Source organism: Chiloscyllium punctatum, chromosome 44 (assembly GCF_047496795.1).
Source record: "Chiloscyllium punctatum isolate Juve2018m chromosome 44, sChiPun1.3, whole genome shotgun sequence".
In the NCBI taxonomy this organism is placed as follows: domain Eukaryota; kingdom Metazoa; phylum Chordata; class Chondrichthyes; order Orectolobiformes; family Hemiscylliidae; genus Chiloscyllium; species Chiloscyllium punctatum.
Genome location: NC_092782.1, coordinates 41418491 through 41441791, shown reverse-complemented (window position 1 = coordinate 41441791; position 23301 = coordinate 41418491). Strand labels below are relative to the sequence as shown.

Here is a 23301-nt window from a genome sequence, read left to right as displayed (position 1 = left end):
TAGTTAAGCAAGAAATCTTTTCAGTGAGTGGTCGTTGCCCATTTGTCCCAACCTAGTGTTAGCCCTGAAGGGTCTCATTTCCACCATCAGCTCTTGCTATTCTGACACCAAAGTATCTTCAATGTTTCCTCACCTTGGTGGGGTCAGGGGGCATGACACCCTCCACTGTGAAGGGGCTTCCAGGTACTGGGTGCCCATCATAGCTGACGTCCACTTTGTAAGGCCCCTCCTCAGGTGGCATATACTTCACAGAGTGAATGTCACTGGTCGAACCAGTCTCCACCTTGCATGGGATAGGACGGCGGGACGGGGAGGTGATTTTCACATCGACCTTGCCCTGACCTCCTGCACCTCGAGCGTCAACACTGAATTCCTGATCCTTGCCGACATCAACCTCTGCAAGAGAGAAACAACAGCACCCAACCTGCTTCACAGAAAGTCAGACAAAAGATCAACACTAAGCCACATTACAATCAAAAGGCTGGGGAGGGGTTTAAACACCACAGGGTTAGTGAGAGAATTTCAGAGCCTGGGGTACAGGGAGTTAAAAAAGGTATAGCATGGCCAATGGCAAATTGAAATCAGAGATGCTGAAGGAGTTAGAATTGGATTCATCCACATCAGTCAAAACATTGAGGGCTGGAGGCTGAGAGGAAATGTGAAAACACAACTATGGTCAGGAATCAATGAGCAAGGCAGGGGAGTCTGGGAGTGGTGGTGAAATCATGTCAGTATCTACCTGTGGATTTCAGTTATCTCCACTGCTTTTGAGCCCCAGCTCTCCAAAAAGAAAAAAAAAGTGTTGTACTAAACCCCAACTGCTCTGGAGAATGCCCACACACCCACCTACCTCAAGGGCTTCACAAAGATCAGTCAGGACCCCCTTTATCACAACAGCCTCACAGCTCCGTAGGGCCCTGAGCATCACTCTCCAAAAGGGTGCCATCACCAGCACATCAAGCAGAGACAGATTGCGCAAATGGAACAGAGCCTGGTCACCCAGCGTAAGGGGGGGGGGGGGGGGGGGGGGGGGGGGGGAGCGGGGGGGGGCGGGGGGAGGGGGAGGTGGAAACTGGCAGAAACAAGGAATGGAGGTGCACAAAGACATGGAGCTGAGTAAACAAAAATTCAGATCTAGCTTGGGAGTAGGTGGAGTTACAAGTAATTGTAAAAAGTGGCCACTCTATGGTCTCAGACCCTGCTCAGATCGCCATGCCGACATGCAAGTGAGAATTTCAGAGTCTAAACAGCCAAAATATTTACAACAATTTAGTGATCTTACTGTTGTTAAGTCCCTGAACTTTGACCTTATTCAGATCAAGAGGTGGAGCCACATTGACAGTAAATGGACTCTTGGGAACCTGGTCACCTCCATAAGTCACAGCCACCAGCAAGTTACCCTGCAACAAGACCACAGGCCAGTGGTTAGAGAAAGAGCAGACCTTCAAAGTCCATTGCTTTACGTACAATGCTTAATCCCAATATAGAAGAGCACAAGGTATAAGCGGACTTCTAAACTACCCAACTAGGTACATACCCCACCCAATCCCAGGGCTGCATCCTTGGAAACAATCCCCAAAATATCTGTTCCAATCCCCTTAAGATGCAAACATGCGCATTCCCCTAAACAAAGAACTTTGGCACTGCTCCACAAACCCACCCAAGCCCAGCTCCAAGCCCCTCCAAAGCCCTCTCCTACCTGTTGTATAGCAGTGTATTTCACAGTGTATGAGTAGTCATGGTTATCGATGATCTCAAAGTCTCGGACAGCCTCGCCTTTCGCCACTCCAGTGAACTGGACATCCAATGTGGCCTTGCCAGCTCCCTTTGTGTAGACGGTGAAGTGAGTGGGTTTGCCAACTTCGACACCTGAGAAACAAAGAATCAGCTTCAAGAGCAGGCCAGCATGATGAACCCCTCAAGGCCAATACCATAGGACAGCACAGCCTACTCCAATGAACAGCACTAGGAGGCACCAGTAGGTCTCCCTTCCTTCCCCACCTCACCACTCAGTGCTGGCTGGAGTGGTTTGGTGTGGGGTTTAACCCATCTCAATACCTGGTATTCCACTGCCACTGCTCCACTAGCCCTTAGTGCTGAGAGCTGAACGTGTGATTTGCTGTAATGCAACTCTCCCACTCAGCCACACTGACAGGAATCACAAAGCTGAAGTGACCCAACAGGGACAGGACTCATTAAGTCAGTTAGACTCCAAGGGACTTGTTCCTCAAGGATTTGTGAACTCCTCCCATCTCCAAGTGGGAAAACAGCCTTATATCTTTATGATCCTTTTCGGTTTCCATTGTTTATAAATATGGGATGGCTAAAAGCAGAATAAAGCCATTCATTCAATCATGGCTGACAAGCTGGTTAAGACCAGATTTATTCTTTTCCTGGTAGTGTCACTTATTTCTCCACCCAGAAGATTTGCTTTTAGTTTGGAGACTCCAGGACAGTCCTGGAAATGGTGACCCTCAATCTGAACTCAGACACTTAGAACAGTATCGCCTTACCCGTCCGACTCAATCCAGGACCTTCAGCCTTCACCTTTCCTGCATCATGTGATGGCTCCACCTTAATACGGAATGGGCTGATGGGAATTTCCTGTTGGACAAATTCGACAGGAACGTGTTAGAAATGAGCCAGAGACAGTCGGTGGAGATCAGTGGATTGTGGTTTGGAATGGGGTAGAGGGGGCAAAACTGATCAAAGAGTTGCCACACTTTAACCTGGTAAAACATTCCCATGGGTTCCCAGAAGGGATTAGTGGAAGTCTGCTGTGGACTGCTACCCATCCCAGCCCTGAGTTTCTCAGTCAGGGCCCAACTCAATAGTTCAGTGACAAATTTTGGCAAATATGACAAATGGTTGTGCACGCAAGATCCCACAAGCAATGAGAAAAAGTGAGTAGTTTACATCATCTGAGATGTGTACATTCAGGAATAAACTTCCTGCTTCTTCCAGTAGTTACATGAGCCCTTCAAAATGCCCAACTGAACAAACAGAACTTTGGATTAACATCTCAGGGGAAAAAAAAAGTTTCTTTAATTGATGGTCTGTTTGGTATCAGTCATACAATCTTTACAAACACCAAACAGCTTAACAGTTGTACACTCCTGGATTCAGAGATCTGATACATCCAATCATAGCTCATCCAGGAGTTGACTGAACTTAAAAACATGATCAAAATAGGACTAGAAGTCATAAAACAGTTGGAGAGCCTTAATTAGGCTGCACCCAGAGTATTGCATTCAGCAAGGATACTGATACTTGGGGGCAGGTCCACCACAGTAACACGATGGGTTCATGGGAAAGTTGGCGGCCAGCTTATGCTCCCTTAAATCAAAAAAGTGAAGCAAGATCCAAACTAAAAAAAGTGTCCTACTGAATCCTTTAATCGACTTAAACAAAAGAGCAAAACTAGATCAGTGTGCAAGTCCACAGGGAGCAGAACCTCAAACTTACAGTTAGCTGCTCGATAATGGTCTTTTTTTGTACAAAAGAGTATGACATGCTCATGCCTCAAACAGCCAATAATATGGGGACCAAAAATCTTTAGGAGGTAGAACAATAGATTGTTGGGAAGGGTATTATGGGATACGGAGTATAAAGAAGACGATTCAGAGAAAAGGAGTGGACATGCAGATTAGCTACAATCAAACAGAAATGCAGACAGGATAAAGGGCTAAGTGGTCTCATGTTTATTTTACATCCCCTTTTTACAAGGAAAATATTTAGTCCCTGCTATACCCCAATACAAATACCAGCCTTCTCAACAGAAGCCAGATAGGAATTTGAACTTCACATAATTGAAAAAGTCTTGAACAGGGGTCTGTGCCTGACATACCTGGTCAGCAAACAGCACCATGATGGTGTAGCGTCCTGGTCCAGGAGGAGTGTACTTCACAGTAAAAGTGTCATTGTCATTCTTAATGATATCAAAATCAATGTCAGCCTCAGCAGGTCCCACGACTCCTGGGGCACACTTAATGCCAATGCTCACATCACCTGCTCAAAATAGACAACAGACTGAGACCCAGGTTTAAAAAGAGGAAATCCTAATAACTAGGGCTAAAAATGGTGATGGAGGGCTCCACTCAGTAAGACAGCTAATATCTAGCACAAACTGGTGTGAGTGTGAGTGTCTGGTAGAAACTGCCAAAGCAACTGTATGCTTTCACCTTAATGCTTCACCATCTAACAAAGATGGTCAGATCCCATGGCTGTTTCATGGGATTTGAGCAGCACTGGCTGGTATTTTCCCTTAACCCCCGATTGCCCAAGCCATGCCAATCTGCCTTGAAGTTCCTGCAGTCCATGAGGTGCAGGTACATCCACAATGCTGAGAGGAGAGGAGATCCAGCAACATTGAAGAAGCAACATTTCTAGGTCTAAATGATGTGTTGCTCATAGGGCAATTTGCAGAATGGAATTTCCACACATCTGCTGCGCTGGTCCTTCAAAAGGTCAAGTACCCCATGCACCAAGCCTTTGGATCCCAGCACATCCATCTTTCCTGTAATTGAAGTTTCCACACCCATTCTGAATGCCCTGCTTTCCTTTTGCCAATTCTGTATTTATGCTACCAAATTTCCTTCAAGTGTGGACTTTAAAAAATTAATGCTACTAACAAACCCATGATGTGGTACTGTATTGGGTCAATCACCTTGTACAACTCCATATACATATCAATAGTGTAACCCTAAACAATTCCATCCAATGCCTCAAAACAGTGCTCAGTCAAAATGCTGTTCTGCTTTATATCTCCACTGACTTCCATTTATTAGCTCAATTTTCTGAATGACAGTCCATAATTATTGTTTCTCCTTTCCTTGCTTCTGATGGGAGACTGACAAGTCAGTCTTTCTTTGGTCAATGCCCCCCCCCCCACTTCACACAAGAATACACTAAGACGAAGTGAAGGGGTTGCTCGAGACTTACCCTGTCCGGCCTCGCTACAGTCCACAGTGAAATAGGTGGGCTCATTTGCCTTGAGCCCAGTTTTCTCCACACCTGGCCCATAGACTTTCACTTTCTGTGGGTGACAGCCCTCACCAACAGATACCTGCAGCACAGGAGGTACAAATGAACAAGTAGTTGGCCAAGGGCATGTAATAGCAAGGAACAACAGCATAAGCCTCATACAGAACATGCAAAGTGCAACATTTTTTTGTTGTACATCAGTTCATTTCATATGCAATGAAATTTTACACCCTGCAAAGCTGAGCACTATTGCTCACTAACCAGCCTCTCTCAATCTCAGTTTTCCAACTCTGTCAGCGAGTGTTGGTGGGATCGATCCCGCCAACAGAACTCCATTTCAATTCCATAGCACTCGAGTGCCCCACACCTACCCTGAAAGGACTGTTGGGGATATTGACACCCCCCCAGCTGATTATGATGGTGTGTTTGATGGGTTTCCGGGGCACGTACACACATTTGAACGTGTTGTCGTGATTATCCTTGATCTGGATATCAATAGGAACACCTTCTGCATCCTGGGGCAGGGAAGAAAAGGAGAGAGAGAAAAAAAAACATCATTGTATTTTGCCAAGCAGAAACTGAGAAGAACAGCCAACCTCCACCCACTAAAACAGACATCCCTTCCTCCACATTGTTCTTTAACAGTTAACTTAGTACCAAATGGAAATTGCTATCTCCTCGAAGAAAAATACAAAAAAAAAGTGTTGACGGTCTTCCTGCTGGACCCTACCCTGTGAAGGTGCTCTCCTGTCATTCTCATTATGAAGGTGCAGACTGACCCAGTTTCCCAACCTACTCCAATACCTAAATGATAATGACTGGTGAGAGACAGAGTCCAGTAAATGGTTTGACTCCGATGGTAGCTCTCCACACAACAGAGCTGCTCCCTCCCCATCCCAGCCTCCTGGTCAAGCAGCAAATCTGACCCACTGGCAAACACCAGCCAGATCTCCACCCACTCTGGTACATACCAGCCCAGAAGGCATCAAGACATTACCAACCAACCTGTGCATAGATCTTCAGTTCACCCTTGCCTGCTGCCCGTGCATCAATAGTAAACTCGGCCGGTTTGTTCACAATGCAGCCCGTCGGCTCCAGACCTGGGCCAAAAGCTTTCACCTGAAAAGGAAGAAGATTGAGTGAGACGACAATGAGCAGTGACTTCACCAAAGTGCTCAGTCAAGGCAGACAGGGGAATGCCAGTGTTACACAGGCCAGGTGCTTTATTCTCACATTGATTTCTAAGTCACAATCACCACTTCAATTCCTATAACTAATTTTTTTAAAAACAAGACTTAATTACAGGATGCCGCAAAAAAAAAAAAGATAAATCACTGGCAAGGCTATTATATACAAGCCATGCTGAACAGTCCAAGAAGGTAGCAGTCAGCTGTTCTCTTGATCCACAGAGCATAGCATGTGATTAGAGGCCAGCAATGTAGATCAGCACCTGGGAGCACTGACCTGTTGGAGGGGCAATCCAGAGGGAATGCTGCATTTTCAGAGGGATGTCAAAAGAGGCATTGCAGTATCTCACCACAGCTCATTCAACAGCACCTTCCAAACCTGCAACTTCAACCAAATGGCAGCACTCGCACAAAACACCACTGCCTGCAAAGCTCCCATCCAAGCCATTCACCATCCTGCCTCAAAACTATAACTGCTATCCCTTTATGGGATCTGTCAAAACCCTGGAACTTTCTCCTGAACACTATAGCTGCAGGACTGCAGTAGCTACAAGGATAATCAAAATGCAAATAGGGATGCGCATTAAATGCTGGCCCAGTCATTGAATGAGAAAGAAATTCTAAAATACTCCATAGCCAAGAAACACATGGTGGCCACAGCCAGATTCCTGGGATTTGTTTACACATGACACCCACCTTCTCTGGAAAGCATTCATTGTTTGCAGGGAGGATGTGAGCCATGTAGGGACTGTGCTTAATGTCTTCATCATCACAGATCACATGCACAGCATAATCACCAGGCTCAGTGGGCCAGTACCGCACATCACATGACCCATCACCTTTGTCATCACATTCAATCTTAGCCTGAGAGGGCCCTTCGATAGAGAAACCTGAAAACAGAACGGATAGATTTAAACTATTCACAACCATTGAACAAGCTCCACTAGACATTCCTATAGCAAGTAGAGCATAAGGAAGATAGAAACATAAAGATCTTTTTGGTGCATTGACATTTTACAATAGCCTTGCTGTAGGCCTGTGTGCACACCATTAACTCCCTCTTCACCTGGTGATGTTAAAGACCGAGTGGAAGAGAATCAACAGGGTTTGACGCCAGTGCAGCCTGTAGATATGGGAATCCCATTGTGAAAACAGCAACAACAAACACGCTTACCTAGTGTTCCAACTTCAGTTCCAATCGCCTCAACAACAAAATCAGCTGACTTGCCCACGACCCCAGTCTCCAGGCCTGGACCCCAGGCTCGCACCTTCTGAGCCCCAGCTTCTGGTCCAACCTCCACCTCGAATGGACTGAGGAAGAAAATAAATGATTATTCAGTACAACCAACAACTTCTATTGCTCCATATTCACTTCATCTTGCACAGAAAAAGGGTTGACATTTACAAATGGCTTCTCTGCCTCAGTGGCTGGCACATATCCTGAGTCAGGTGGTTATGCATTCAGGCCTCAATGCAAAGACTGGAGTCCTGAACCCAGATTGTCATTGCATTGCTCTCCCTCCATACTGCATTGGCATATACAGCCCAGACTATAGACACCAACCTCCCATTCATGGGCTCCATTTACACTTCCCATTGCTGCAGAAAGGCTGCCAAAGACCTCTCCCACTTCAGTAACACTCTCTTCCATCTCAGATACAGAAGCTTGAACACATGCACTAACAGCTTCTTCCTTGCCATTATTTGTGACTGTTGAATGGACCTCTCTAACTTCAAATAATGTTGATCAAGACTCCCATGCCCTGTGTTGTTCAGCAAGCTCAACCTGCATATTTGCCCATCTCCTGATTTCAATATCATGGCTCCAATTTAGCCACACAGTTACATTTCTGCTGAACTGCAAGGTGTGACTCACCTCCTGGGAATAGCATAACCGCCCCAAGTGATGGCCACCACATACTTTCCCCCAATCATTGGGTGATATTCACATTCGTAGACACCGTCACCAACATCACGGACTTTGACTGGCTCTTCTGTACCCTCTGGAAAGAAAGTATTCACAGAAGACAGTGACTATTACTGGCAATTTCTCATGCATTACAGCTTCAGAAAGGATGGGCTCCTCAGGTGTCCTGGTTGCTGGCTAGTGAACTAATGCTGCAGGTCTACACAGCGAGAACGTGGGGAACTGATCACTGCTGCACATCCCACTGCCCAGGTTTGCTTCCAGGTCCAAGGACCAGCTGGTGATTTCCAGCATATGCAAATGCACTACCATTCACCAGGGAGAGAACAGCTGGGAAAAAAAACCATGGTCACTGCCTAGCTCCCTACTAATGTTAGGGCAATCAGCAGATTGATTTTTGGCTTTCCACTATTTACTGGGACTTGGCAAGCTTACAGTCAAAACAACAGATTGTGGGAATGGATGAAAAGCTTAGAATAAATAGGGTTGGAGAACAGGACTAGCTGGATAATTGTCCCTTGAGCTAGTACAGACAGGAGTTGAATGGCCCCCTCTGAAACTGTACATTTTAAATGATTCTGACAACAGGAAGCAGCCTAGCCACAGCAGGGTAGGACTAAGCCCCTTGCCAGGCTATACCACAGCTTCTAGAGCCTTTCCATCCTCTGCCCACACCCACAACACATCAGCAGTTTTAGCCCTCCACCCCAACTCACTGGGTCCTTTGATGACAACCTTCAGCTCTCCAGTTCCTGCTCCTTTAGTGAAGACCTTGAAATCAGTCACCTCCTTGACTCGCACCCCTTTGGGCTGCAGGCCTCTCCCAGAGGCTCGACACACATTTGGGTTGCATGCTGCCAGAAACAGAGTTCAGAGTTAGTGTCAATGAGCTAGAGTAGAGTGCCACCCAGCCAGCTCCACTACTCCATTCCCATGGCTTGAGGCAACACCATCCCATCAGCCAGGCACCGCAGCAACTCTGGTTACACCAGGAACGAAAGAGAAGCCAGACTCCCCACAGGATCAGCTACAGAAACCTTCCACCCCACCACCACATGTAACAGAGGCACTACGCCCCCACCCCAGACCAGGGCACAGTTCACCAATGTCTGGTTTCAGAGACAGACCAGGCTCTTGGCTCCTCCAAAACATATGTTGATCTAGGTGGGGGTGGGTACATGAGGTGGCCAAATCTAAAACCGATCTAACGATTTCAGTCAGTCAATTAACTACCCCACCTCCACTAATTCATAGCAGTCAAGACAGAGAGACAAAGCCAAAGCCAGTCTGGAGAAGTGCTTACAAAATCCCATCAACTTCTTACAGAAAAAGGAAGATATGCAGATCTCGGCCAAACAGGACAGCTAACATGACACCCCCCACACCTCAAATTTCAGAAAGATCGCTGGGTTAGTGTTCCAAGCGACTGAACAATCACATTCCAGGTTAGTAAAGAACCAGCAAAGGTCAAGTCAATGTATCCTTGTAGACTTGGAGGGCTTCCACAGGCTCCATGAACCAGTCATCATGACTTGCCCAGCACAGGCTCTGCAGCAACCGGTGCGTCAGGGTCACTCACTCAGACAGAAGCACAACCAATGGCCTTCAGTCACACAGGTGGTGGCCTTCACTCAGACAGAAGCAGGACCCACACCCCTCAAAATCAAATACAAGCACAGGCAGACACTCATCGCAGGCCAATACTAACGTGGTCGTTTTGGTTTGGGAGGAGGGGGTGGAGCTTTCTTGGCCTTGTCTGCTGGTGGGGTGCGAATGGACTGAGGAACAATCGTAATCGGAACTGGAGCAGCAACCGGGGTCGGAGAGGGGGCTCCTGAGGTCAGTCCAAGCACAAAATCACCCGGAAGAGAAGATGAAATAAGAGATGCAACAGTGTGAGAGATGAAGGTTCATGTGGCTTCCTGCAGTTCAGTTGGCAGGGAGGGCAGTGGTGGTGAAGGAGGAAAATGCAATTATGCTCTCAAGGAGCTGCAAACCTCACCCACCATCCCTCCCATCAACAGCTCCCATCTCCACTGGCCTGGTCATTAAGAATGAAGTGGAGGAATTTATGCATTAACTCATTGCAGCCCAATCTCAAAGTCACCTTCCAACTAATTGGAATAATCAACCTTGCATTGCCATTAACTAATCACATTAGTCATTCTTATCCTCAGGCAAGTCACCATAACATTCTGTCCTCTTAACTAACTGCACTAAACCAAACAGCCTAACAATTGCATTATCACTGAATCATGCACTAGTGCTAAGAGATTACCATTGACCAGAAACTGAACTGGAACAGGCATAAATACTGTGACTACAAGACTAAGTCAGGGTACAATCGTAGGGTTAATTAGGGACAGACAGGATTTCAGTCAAACCAGACAGTAACTTCATTGACTGTCTATCTTACAGTGCATATTCACAATGACCTGGTTCAAAGGAAAAGATGACAGTCAAGCCATACCACAGATGGTTCAGCTCACAACACAGGCAGTGCCACACTACAGCACTACACTAAAAAAAAGGATCCCACCGTATTATTCACATTATTGCAGGATTATTCTCCACAGCACCCTGATGGTTTCAAATAACAAACATTAACATCACAAAATAAAATCTGCATCATGCAAGGTTGATTACAATGCTGATTGGAGAGAGCTTGCTGTGTTTGAGTTGGCTGATACAATCCTAACAATGTTGCAAAAACATCATAAATAATAAAGCACTTGGAACATCATGGTGTACAAAAACCTCTAACACAAACACACATTAGAAATAAAATGTCAAATCATCCCTTTGACTGCTCATCTTCATTAAACCCTAAAAAAAAACCATGACCAACTTACAGCTGTTTGGAACAACAGCACAAATGTTGTGAACAGAGGCTTTCACATTCAAAGTGTCATCAACAGATGTGATCTCCCCAAGATAAATGTTTTGCTTCCATTAACCCTCATGTGCTGCACCTCTAGCCTCCATTAGCACCATTGCTCATCCTTGATCTCGTTGCAATTGGAGACTTGGCCACTTTGCAGATCCAGCCTCCTATACCTGCTATTTCCAATCTCTGGCCTCTTCAGCCCACTAGCAAGTATCAGCCACCCTCAAGTGGCTACCTCCTCAACCACCCCATACCCTTTCCTGGCACCCCCCAGCCTGAACTCCAGTTTCCATTCTTTCTGCCTTAGAGGCAGAGAGTTTCCTTCCCCTCCAGCTAGCAACCAACCACACCCTCACTCTGTTGAATGCCCCCAAAGAGGGAGAGGGGAGCCAAGGGAGGGGAAGAAAAGACCCACCTCACATAGAAAGAAAGGCCCCATTGTGGAACTTACCTTCTGAGATGTTGACAGTGAAAGGGCTCTTGGGTATCTGGGCCCCAGCAAATGTTACATAGATGGTATGAGGGCCTTCAAGTAGGGGCCTGTAGGTACAGCGCATTACACTGTCACCTTTATCCTCCAGAATTACCTCCACCGTGTCCCGCCGACCCTGGGGATCAACAATAACAACCCCGACATCTCCTGATCCGGCACCTAAAAAAAAGGTAAACACAAGGGACACAGTGTATGTTGAAGTTGGACAGCAATAGCCACAATCCAGCAGCACCATATAAAATTTGTGAACTCTACATTGATCCCATCACTAAACATGCAAATCAGAAGTTGACTGAAGGACTGCAATTGATACGCAAGAACAAAAGAAAGTGATGGTTAGATCTGTAACTACAGGCTAAATCTGTCGGCTGTAGGAAAGTTATAGGGCATCATTAAAAAAGATCAAAAATTCAAACTTGGAGCAGCACAGGTTAAATGGAGAACTCCAGAGATTTGAGAAGCAACTAGATATTAGTATCTAACAGATAGAATCCTTGAAGGAACAAGAGTTACTGAAAGCAGTGCATGAATTTTCACAGACTTATTTAGGAAAGAAAAAGCAGCATGTTGGTAGTTTAACTATTAAAACTGGCTGGGTGGTGGATGTATAGAATAATGAAGTATGCATTATTTATATCCTTCTGACTGGAGTGTTGTACAAAAAGTGGGACACCCCCAGTGACAATATCAATACAGTCACTACTTGTTTTATTGTTAACTATCCTGAATGAATAGATGAAGTACCAATTTCAAAGGAACACAAATAATGCAAAACCTTGCAATGCAGCTGACAGACTTCAGAAGGTCAGAGACAGAGACTGGTGAAAATTAACAATGTTTCCAGTAGATACATTTTCTCAGATATAGCATGAGATGGCTCACTATAGGAGGGACAACAAACAATAAACCAGATGATATTAGTGTGTGGCAGCTCAGGAACAGATTGATTTGGAGTGTTAGTTGGTATTAAAAAAAGGTGGTTAAGAAGCTGAGAGGATACTTTGCATTCCAGATTGAGACATTGTTTATAAAACAAAAGGCAGCAAGTGAGACTTTACAACTGGCTGCTTCAGCACCAGCTAGAGTGCTGTGTGTGATTTTAGACAAACCTTAGCAAGTTCCTGCTGAGGATACAGAGGGACTTTACAGGGATGACAGAATAAGGACTTCATTCCTGTGGAGTGACTGGGGTCGTGGCAATTATTCCTGGAGCAGATAATGCTAAGGGGAGACCAAATCAAGTCATCAGACTTACATGAGGTTGCTATTCCGCTGCGAAGGTGAATGAATAAGACAAACAGTTCGATTGGGACGGGCTGGTGTTTAAAAGAGTACTGCACACTACCCAGACAGGCAATACTTAGGCACACTGTGTTGCCTCTCCAGCAACAGATTTCAAAGAACTAGGAGGAGAAATTTCTTCTCCTTGAGAATACAATCCATAACACACACCCCTGCAATGTGGATGGGGCCCTGTAGGAATTTTCACAATGTGAAATGTATTGAACAGGAAAACTTTGCAGGATGACAGGAAAACAATTGAGAAAATGAGTCAAAACTGAACAGCTCTTTGAAAGAGCTAGCACAGACATTACAGGCCAAATAGTCTCCTTCCACAATGCACCAATCTGACTCTTGGAATAATGACACATTCTAATTAGTTTCAAATGCTATTTAGAGGCTTATTAACCAACCACTGCTTTAAAAGTTTAAAACCACATCACCAAGAAACTCTGCAATACTCTAACCACAGGCTCATCATTAAACCCCACTTCATCTCAAATCAAGTTATTAACACTCCCAGCTCATTCCCACAGAGCACTTTATTGATCTTGCCATAGAGGCCATCAGCAGGATTTATCTTCGTTGCCCTCCTTACCTGCAGTGTATATGTCAAAGTACGTTGGTTTATTGGCCACATTCCCATTCAGTTCCAAGCCAGGCCCTCGGGCAGTTACTTTATTGGCATCACCCAGTGCCATGCCAACTTGAACATTGAAAGGACTTTTGTCAATCGGTTGTCCAGCAAACAAAACTGTTACCTAGAAATAAACACAAGATCAGTATAATTAAAGAAAACATAACGTGTTAGGATTTTTTTGGCCATTCAACAAATTGCCATCCTTATGGGCAGCACGGTGGCTCAGAAGTTAACACTATAGCCCTAGTGCCAGGGACTTTGGTTTGATTTCAGCCTCTGGTGACTGTCTGCATGGGTTTGCAGAGATTACCTCCCATACTCCAAAGATGCACAGGTTAGGTGGATTGGCCATGCTAAATTGCCCCATGGATTCCAGGGATGTATGGGCTACATGGATTTCCCATGGGAAATTCAGGGTTACAGAAACCAGGTGGGATGTCCTTTGGAGGTCAGTGTGGACACTATAGGTTGAATGGCCTGCTTCCCCACTGTAGAGATTCTATGATTCAATGGAGCCTTCCACAAACTGCAGAGATCTTTAACAAACCATGGAGTGGAGAGATTTAAATTAGGAAGAGATATGCTAAATAAGACAGAAGGAAACTATCACCTTCAACAACAAGCCCTGAACAAGGGGTCATGACCTTTAAAATTCAAGATAGCTTGTTCAGCATTACTGTCAGAAGGTGTTTCTTCATATGGTGTAGCAAAACCTTGGACCCTCTGCATTACAAACCTATCGATGCTGGAGCTCAAGGTTTACTGAGCCAGAGAAAGGAGAGGACTGCAGATGTTGAGAGATCAGAGTCAAAAAATATGGCACTGGAAAAACACAGGAGGTCAGACAGGTTGATAGTTTGTTTGGGTTTTTTTTGTGTGTAAGGATGTAGGGCAAGTGGGGTTGAGATGAAAGTAATAGAATGGAGGAACAAGCTCAAGGACCTGAATGGCCTCCTCCTGCTCACTTGAACAGTTTCAAGCTTGGTCCAGTCCTGTTGGACTCTGTCTTTCCCCAGATTCTCGACATTGTCATTGAAAGGTCTCCAGGACAATGAAGAGAAACCTAGCGCAAACAAATAACTCAAGGATCAGGGAGGGGGGCAATGAGAATTGGTTAATATAGAGCAGAGTGCATATTTGGAGTAGAACGTGACAGAATTACCTTGTGAAGTCCAGCAACCTTGGGTATATAGGACACGGAGTATGTACGATTCTTATCATTGTTTGCAATCACTCTGGCCTGTACAAAGAAAGGAAACAACTGAGTGAGTGGCCTTTCCATACTAACCAGTGCTGGTCACTCACCCACCCAGAGCAGGGAAGGAGGGATTTCTAAGGGATGCAGTCCCAGTTCTACAGTTGTTCGAGCATACCCACAGCACAGACTGAACCAAGACTTGCACACATTACCTCTTCAGTATGGCCTTCAGGGTCCTCCACATAGACTAGGACCTCCCCAAGACCCGCATTAATCGTCTCCACTGTGAACTCTGCTGGCTTTAAGACCACATTACCCTGGGGGGCGATTCCTGCAACCAAGTCAAACATTAATGATATCAGACATTAACAGTATGACATTAGACAGGTCAAAAAGTGCAGACAACTAGAATTATGGAACTCTTAAAAAGACTCATGGTTAAAATTTTACTTCCAATATGGATCAGATTTGGTTAACCAACAAAAGGATACAAGGAAAGGTGGATTAAGGTCACAGATCAACTATGATCTCAAATGGCTAGATAGCTATTAAATGCTTTCTAGTCCTATGTTCCTTACCTGGTCCATAAGCACGAGCTTTCTTGGGGTTGATTTTGGTCCTGAGGGGGGCACCAGGTTTGAGTTTTGCCTTGGGGAACTGGGAGAGGTAGGTCATCACCGAGTGTTCATCTACATTGGGGTCTACAATCTCTTCAGGAGCAATCACCTACAGTGACAGGAAGCAATAGAGAAATCAGGGAGGACAAAGGCAGGGAGAAGATTCCCAAAGCCAACAGCAGCAGTAAGATGGCAGCTTGAATCCAGTGTTACAGGGGATCAATGTCTCACTACAGCAGAGATTCCATGAAGCTGTTCCACAGTATCTGCTGTATCTGAAGAGTTACGTACCTGAGGGACTCCCAGCCAATCATCAGCCTGTTGCATGGCCTCCCTGGCATTGTCCACAGGTTGGTTTGGGTCCCAGTCCAACCAGTCAGGGCACAGACCTGCAGGCATAACAAGAGATCTTGCAATCAAGGAGCAGGGAAACATTGTATCCTTAGTACATTGCTGGGAAAGCCACGTGGAGGTGGACAAGAGATTGTGCTCTGATAGCAGGACAGTCCCACCCACCATTAAGACCCTCCAGTTAGTTCTTGCTCTGACAATGTTGCAGTCTATTCTAAATATTGTCTCCACTGACTGTGCAGCACTCACCCCATACCGTCACCTAACAGTATACCATTGCTTCATGCCCCTCCATCAATGGATGAGTGTAGCACTCTCCCTGTACTGTCCCCTTCAATTACACAGCATTCCTTCATTATCATTGCCCCACATTGCAGTGTTCTTCCTGTTTACACTTTGGACAGTTCAACATTCTGTCCTTACCCTCTCCAGGTATAGTGCAACTTTCCTGCAGTCCTGCCCTGGGCACATCAGCCCAAATTATGGGTATGGGTCAGTGGTTGGCATGAACCTACAGCTTCTCACTCAAGTGTCACACCAATAATAAAAGACTCCAATATTGCCATACACAGAAGAGCCTCAAACTCCCTCTACCACAGATCAGGGTAGCTCCCTGAAGACTTAAACTGTGATCAGTGAATGGTTAGCACCAAATGCTCCTGGCTTGGAGGAGGACTGAAGTAATGGGGGTGGGGAGGGGCCTCCTTATTTGAAGATCACCAGATCTCAACATGATTACATATTTGATTGACAAGATTGATAATTCACAACATCAGCCCCTGCTCTGGGCCCAAATCATACCAGCTTTTGTTTTCTCTCAAATCCCTGTACACTCAACACCACTTTGCTGTGCTTTCAAACCCAGTCTGAACTTTTCTGCCTCATGGTAAACACCAGGAACCTCATGTTAACTCTGGGAGAGGCATGTTTGGCAGGGTAGGGATGGAGGGGTGGGAAGACAAGAGAAATAAATACAGACATGGGGTCATTGTTAACACCCATCTGCAACCTGTCCATGCCTGTCCCCTCATGCCTCAACCCCCACACAGGTGACACCACCTATTTTAATGTCTATTCTTGACAGACAATTGTATAATGCTGTCACATTAGGCAGTCCCTTGGCAAGCAAGGGTGACTTATGTTCACTCCAGAGCAGTGGATCCTGAAATAACAACCATCTAAAATGATTGAGTCACACGCTATGCGAGTGGGGTTTGAACAGGTAAGGACATGGAATTCTGATTTTTGCACAATCCTTCCACTGTTTACACTTAGCCTCCACTGGGTGAGACGGTGATGCAAGAGGTGGTTGGACTCCTTGCTCTTTAGAGCAAATCTTCGACATTCACTGACTGCTATCTGAGCTCTACTTTCCCCAATGATTTCACAGAATCCCTGCTCCTGGTGGGAAAGTGGGCCTTTGGGTTTGTAGTGATTCCCCCACTGGGAGAAGATAAGTGATGGTCTCAAGGATGCTGCTGGCAGAAGCAGGGGGCCTGACTTACTCTATCAAGGGTACCACATCTTGCTCTTCAGTTTCTGAACTGTGTATCAGAATAAAATGTATACATCTCAGCATATCATACAGGTTACACTACAATTGGCTCATTTTATTAAGACATTGATAGAGTTCAGTGATCCTCCTGCTGCCTACAGTAACCCAACATCACCACCCTGCATCTTCCCAAACACTCAAAATACATGCACCCACCAATGACCAATTACAGAATCAGGCTCCATATTTTAACTTCACGATCCTGGCACTCAACTTCAAATCTTCTTGCTCTTCTGAAATCCCCACCCCCACTAATTGGTGATGCCACATCCACAGAGTTCCTCACCTGGGGCACAGTTGTCCACTAATGCACCCAATGCCTTGCCATCCTGCCAATCCCGGTTGAAGTTGGTGATTGGAAGTTGTGGAATCTTGTTCTGAATCCATCCCAGCAGCCTCTGCTTGGGAGTCTGCTTCTTGACATCTTCATCATCCTCATCCTCCCACATGGGCATAGAGATGGAGTAATGGAGGATGAGGGTCCAGATCAGGCCCAAGATCAGCTTCAGGTTCCCATCCACAATGGCCTTACTGTCTGTGAATAAACAAAAAACAGGGGACGGAGTCATTACTGAGCAACAACTTCAAAACATTTAAAACATCAAAAACAGGAACACAGTGCTACACTTGCAAGATGGAGCGCAAGTGAAGAACACTTAGGAAAGGAAAATCTGAAATTGAAAAAGGAAGGAATTTATACAAAGGTTTCTCTACTGGCACGTGGGGGAAGGGGAAGAGGAGAGGAAAAAAAGGAGCAGTTGATGTACACTTCATAGCCCAGTAGTGGTAAAGGTGTGCCCAAACACAGGCAGCTAGTGGTAAGGGGAAAAAAGGACAGGATTTGGCCCAGGGAGATGCTGTCAGATTAGATGGTCACAGGACATAGGGGTAAAAACATTCCCAAAGCATTGAACCAACACAGACTCCAACCCACCTAATCCATGCTGCGCAAGTCCTCAAAAAGGTTTTTATTAGGGGATTCTTTATCTAACCTGCACTGGACTGGTCCTGGGAGTGAGTGCTTGGTGAAACAATGCATCCAACCCACATTAGTACTTCCCTGGCTCATGTATGCAGGGACAGGCCAGATATTCAACTGACTATCTGAACGTCAGATGCGATTTACAGGAAGAATACATCAGAGGGTCATGAGGCAGGTCATGTTGAACAGTGACATCCCACAGCCCGATTAAGAGAAACACCAGTGACCCCTCCCCATGAGGGAACTCTCTCCCCACATGAATATCTGCCTCACTCATCTGAAGGTTTCCTGGACTCAGGCCACTGCTGGCAATGTTACCCTGTGCAACCTTCTAGCCCACCCACAGATATCCTGGCTGGTGCACTGTGGGCAACACTGATTTCCTCACCCAGGTCTGGGGATGATGGTGTGCTGAGCTCAGCTCCTTATGACTCTTTTTCCAGTGTCCATCGGTTTTTTGTCTAGTTTATTTTCCCCTTCATGACCTGTGTTCCTGTCACTGAAAACATTGCCATCAGAAATTCCATGATCAACGGAAACTTCAGAAATGTAGATTTCCACCAGCAGTTCCTCTGCACAGATCACTTTCTGCACTAAACACCCACTCCCAATGCAGCCACCCAATGTTCCTCACACAGACACTGCAGTGCCCCCTCCCACAGCCTCTGAGGGAGACAGACCACAAGGGTAATACTCTCACCATTAGTTGATGTGGGACCAATCTTTGCTCACTCGTCAGACTAGAGAAATCCTTATTTCATCTGTTACCAAATAAAGCCTGATGTTGGACAGCTAAAGTGCCACACAGTCTGCTGTAAACATTCCGCAGCTATAGGTGATATAACTGCCCAGACACAAACCAGTACTGGGGGGGGGGGGGGGGGGGGGGGGTGGGCCAGGGTGACTCACTTTTACAATACAGGGTATTTTAAATAGATGAGAAAAAAAAAAGGTTCTCTCCAACCATCTAAAATCAGCAAGTCTGCACAGTTACATCATGTTACCTCAAACAAACTGTAGCTGTGTACAGTTACCCAGACAGTAATCATTATCCTGAACAATGAGTGACAATGATTAGCACTTCATAGAACGATACAGCACAGAAGGCGGTCATTTAGCCTATTGTAGCACTGCCAGCTTTTAAACAAAGGGTTGTCCATTTGTCACACTCTCCAACTCCTTCCCTAAAGCCCTGTCAATGTTTTTCCTTTCAACTATTTTTCCAAATCTCTTGAACATTATTGAATCTGCTTCCACCATGCTGCATTCCAGATTTCAACAACTCACTGTGTAAAAATAATTTCCTCATGACATCTCTGGTTCTTGTGCCAAAACCATTCATAAATTTTGAATAGTTCAAAATCAAAAAAAAAGTTTCCATTTAACCTTCTCTGCTCCAAAAGGAGAACAGTTCCAGCCGATGTAACTGATGTCCCTTAGCCTGGGTACCATTCTGATCAGCTACTTGCTATCCTTGCCAAGGCCATGACCTCCTTCCTAAGGCCCCAAGTGGATCACAATGCTCCAGCTGGGGCTAAGCCAGCCATTTATACAAGTTTAACATAATATTGTGGTTTATGCATTTATTCATAAAGCCAAGGGCTCCTGCTGCTTTTCTTAAAAATCAGCTTTCCTACACTCTGCCTTCAAAAGATTTGTGAACATAGATCGCCAAGTCAGTGTTCCTGCACTTCCTTTAAAAACTTGTACCATTGAGGTCATTTCATCATTTTTACCAAATCATAATTTCACACCTCACTCAGTTGATTATGTGTTTGCCTACTTTGCCAGTCCAAATACTCTATGTTACCACCCAGCTCATAGTTCACAACAATCCCAAACTTCCATATCATCTGCAAACTTCAAACTTATGATCAAGTCCAGATCATTCTGACAAAGCAAAATAACACTGTCTTCTAGGGACTCAATATTTCCAACTACTTTCAATCCTTCAGCCATGTTTGTATCAGTGCTTCAATACTGTGGGTTTTGATTTGTACTTCAAGAGTGTTAGATGGTACCATATCAATTTCCTTTTGAAAAGTCATACACATCCTATCAACTGCACCATCCTCAAACCTCTCCATTTCTTCAAAAAAAGTAAGAAGTACTTAACAGTCCATTCAGCCCAAAAAGGACCACATCACTGTTTCTGCTTTACACACAGTCTCCTTCACTCCATTTCAGGAACCTACACAAACAACTTCCATTCCTTTCCCTTCCAAAGGAGTTTATCTAGCTTCTCTTGTCTGCATCCATTCAATTCAGCAATTCCTCTTTGTGCCAATGGGTCCAGCATTCAAGCCATTCACTCTATAGAAACCTCTTCCCAAATTCCCAGGTGGATCACTTATGAACAACTATGATCCTGAAATATTAATGGTGTTTCGGTCTCCACAGATGGAGAAATATGCTGGGTTTTTCAGTGTTTTCTTTTTATTTCAGTTTCCAGCATCCACTGTATTTAGTTTTAAATAACTACACAGCCACCAATTTTGGTCTCACCAGAAGCTGAAATATCTCAAACACTATGCTACCAAACAAACTCATTTTGGAGGCCCTCTATCTGGTCATAGTTTCCTCCCCACCCCAATATTGTCTCAAGAGATTATATGCCCTGATGGATTCTTTATCTCATTTTGCTCTTAAAGTCACAATCACTGCCAGCTGAGTTCCTACTAGTTGTTCTTGCAAAGTCATATAATAGGCAGGAACAGTAGGCCAACACTGGGGCCTGGGTCTCCTCTGTTCAGGGGTCCTTTTTCCAAGATATACCAGCCATGAAAAAGGTGTGCATTTCTGTTCGGTGCCTAGCTCAGAATCCAAGAATACTACTACTTTACAAATAATCAAATACTGCATTTCACAATAAGCTCAACTTTCCCAACCAGTTTATTCAGCTAATTCAATGCAGAATAGACAGCAGATAAACACCACAAACATTTGGGTATGGACGGATCCTAAAAACAAGGAGATAAACAAGAAGTAGCAAAGCAGGAGGACAGGAAAAGTTAGATAGCTGAATGGCGAAGGGACAGGTCAGGTCATTGGAGTAAAGGTTATCATTTAACCATCAGATAAACTTTCCTCAGTGAACTGAGCAGGTAGAGAATCAGCAAGTTAGGATAGAAGCTCAGATTCACAAAACGGTTAAAACCTGCAAACACGGCAGTCAGTCAGTGACTGGCAGGAACAGCAACAGCATCAAACCCTGGCAGAGGGGAGCAGAGTGCAAGAGGACCAACACTTAACCACAAGGGGCCAGGCCTTGGGTCAACACATTGAAATGATTTACAGTATGAATGTTTACATTGTCTTCCAAGGGTCTGATGTGGGTTTGCCAAATGTCCAAAGAATTGGCAGAAACCAATCAAACTGCCACCACAACCTCCAGACAGCAATAAGCAAAACTATATGGTGTAGGAGCAGAAGGTGGCCACTTGGTCCAGTTAGGTCTCTTCCATCATTCAGTGGGATCATAGCTGAGCCGAATCCTCAACTACACTTTCCTGCCTTTCGCCCATAACCCTCGATTCCCTGACTAATTTAAAACCTGTATCACAGCCTTGAATATACTTAAATGATCAAGCCTCAACAGACCTCTGCAGTAAAGAACTACACAGATTTGACAACCCTCAAGAAACTCCTCTCAAACTAGTTTTAAGTGAATAACTCATTCCTTGGAGATTAAGTCCTCTGGTCTTGGATTCTCCCTTATGGGGAGAAATAACCTTTCCATGTCTACCCTGTTAAACTACCAAAGTTTCAATAAAAAGATCTCATCTCATTCAGCTAAACTCCAGTGAGTACAGGTCCAACTTATTCAATCTTTCCTCATAAGAAAATCCCTTCAGAGCTGATATCAACTTAGGAGAACCTTCTCTGGGCTGTCCAGTGTCAGTACATCTTCCCTTGGATTCAACGGGAAGAAAACTAGACATAAGGCAGCTTCAGATCCACAGCAGATAAACTGTCATGCTCTCACCTGTAGAGAGGCAAGAGTTATTTGATATCATATGGAATTATGCTCCTGAGTGCTGACATTCTCTCCCACTCTATTGAGTAGAAGTAGTGAGAAAAGTATGAGACGTACTCACTCTATGAGAGAGATTCAAAGTTGGAATCATAGAATCCCTACAATGTGGAAACAGGCTATTTGGCCCATTAGGTCCACACTGGTCTTCTGAACAGCATTCTACCCTGACCTACCCCACTACTGTATGCCCATAACTCTGCATTTTCCACGGCTAACCCACTTAGCCTGCACATTCCCGGAAACCATACAGTTTCCCTTGGCCAATCTACCAAACCCACATATCTTTGGACTGTGGGAGGAAATCAAGGCACCCAGAGGGAACCCATGCAGGCACAGGGAGAATATGGAAATTCCACAGTCATCCAAGGCTGAAATCAAACCTGGATCCCTGGCACTGAGGCAACAGTGCTAACCACTGAGCCACTGTTTGGGGAGGCATAGAAAGGGTTTCTGGGATAAATCCCCCTGTGCCAACTACATTAGGAATGTGGGAGGAACAAACTATCTGCCAAAAACCTCAACGTACCAGTGCAGATTCAGTCTAATGGTTATTGAAATTTCCCCACTCTGTACTCAAACTGCTGAAGTGAACCGGTCACACCCTGGGGAGATTTGGGTATTTGACAGCACACTGGTTTGGACCCAGCAGTCAGACAAATGAGTATCAGGACAGGAAGAGAGCAGTGTGACATCGCGAGCTGTCAGACTCCAAGGTTATCACTGACACATTCCAGCCAGCTGCACGGGCAGCTGTATATAGCTCCTGAGCTCAGTTCATGGAGGAGGGGGATGGATAGCAGCTTGGGACAGGCGTGACTTTGCAAATGTGTGGGGAATATTCTGGAAGGGTATGGCACAGAACCACTGCTGGGTAACCAGATACCTCGGTCAGGGATAGCCTGGATGCTGCAGGAGCGAATGATTCAGACTCAAAATGGTGGGGGGGGGGGGGGGGGGGGGGGGGGGGGGGGCAGAAACTGAGAACCAATTCACTTGTGATGTTGGATCAATCATATTTTAAAGATACAGGTGGATACATTTTATTTGAATAATAGAACAGACTCAGAGCTGAAAAGCCAAATTCTCATTCAGACACCCCAAAGCAATTTGTAACAAACTCAAGGTTAAGTGAGCAGTTTGGTTCAACTAGAGGCTTGAACATGG

General features: G+C 45.2%; 1 protein-coding gene across 4 annotated transcripts in view; it reads right to left on the bottom strand.

The window, feature by feature from the left end:
* The window catches only part of flncb (filamin C, gamma b (actin binding protein 280)), a 56863-nt gene that overhangs the window by 30164 nt on the left and 3398 nt on the right, over window positions 1–23301 (bottom strand). For 2 of the 4 annotated variants that reach the window (XM_072562756.1, XM_072562757.1), the window contains exons 2-21: window positions 17406–17654; window positions 15505–15602; window positions 15175–15322; window positions 14809–14927; window positions 14561–14638; window positions 13357–13519; window positions 11436–11636; window positions 9806–9931; window positions 8814–8951; window positions 8047–8173; window positions 7345–7481; window positions 6867–7060; window positions 5989–6102; window positions 5355–5498; window positions 4942–5065; window positions 3848–4008; window positions 2514–2604; window positions 1700–1869; window positions 1283–1400; window positions 134–396 (exon numbers count right to left, since the gene is read on the bottom strand). In XM_072562756.1, the coding sequence (XP_072418857.1) occupies window positions 134–396; window positions 1283–1400; window positions 1700–1869; window positions 2514–2604; window positions 3848–4008; window positions 4942–5065; window positions 5355–5498; window positions 5989–6102; window positions 6867–7060; window positions 7345–7481; window positions 8047–8173; window positions 8814–8951; window positions 9806–9931; window positions 11436–11636; window positions 13357–13519; window positions 14561–14638; window positions 14809–14927; window positions 15175–15322; window positions 15505–15602; window positions 17406–17654 (2963 nt within the window). The remainder of the gene's footprint in view (window positions 1–133; window positions 397–1282; window positions 1401–1699; window positions 1870–2513; window positions 2605–3847; window positions 4009–4941; window positions 5066–5354; window positions 5499–5988; window positions 6103–6866; window positions 7061–7344; window positions 7482–8046; window positions 8174–8813; window positions 8952–9805; window positions 9932–11435; window positions 11637–13356; window positions 13520–14560; window positions 14639–14808; window positions 14928–15174; window positions 15323–15504; window positions 15603–17405; window positions 17655–23301) is intronic. The other 2 variants (XM_072562758.1, XM_072562759.1) reach the window with 1 other exon arrangement.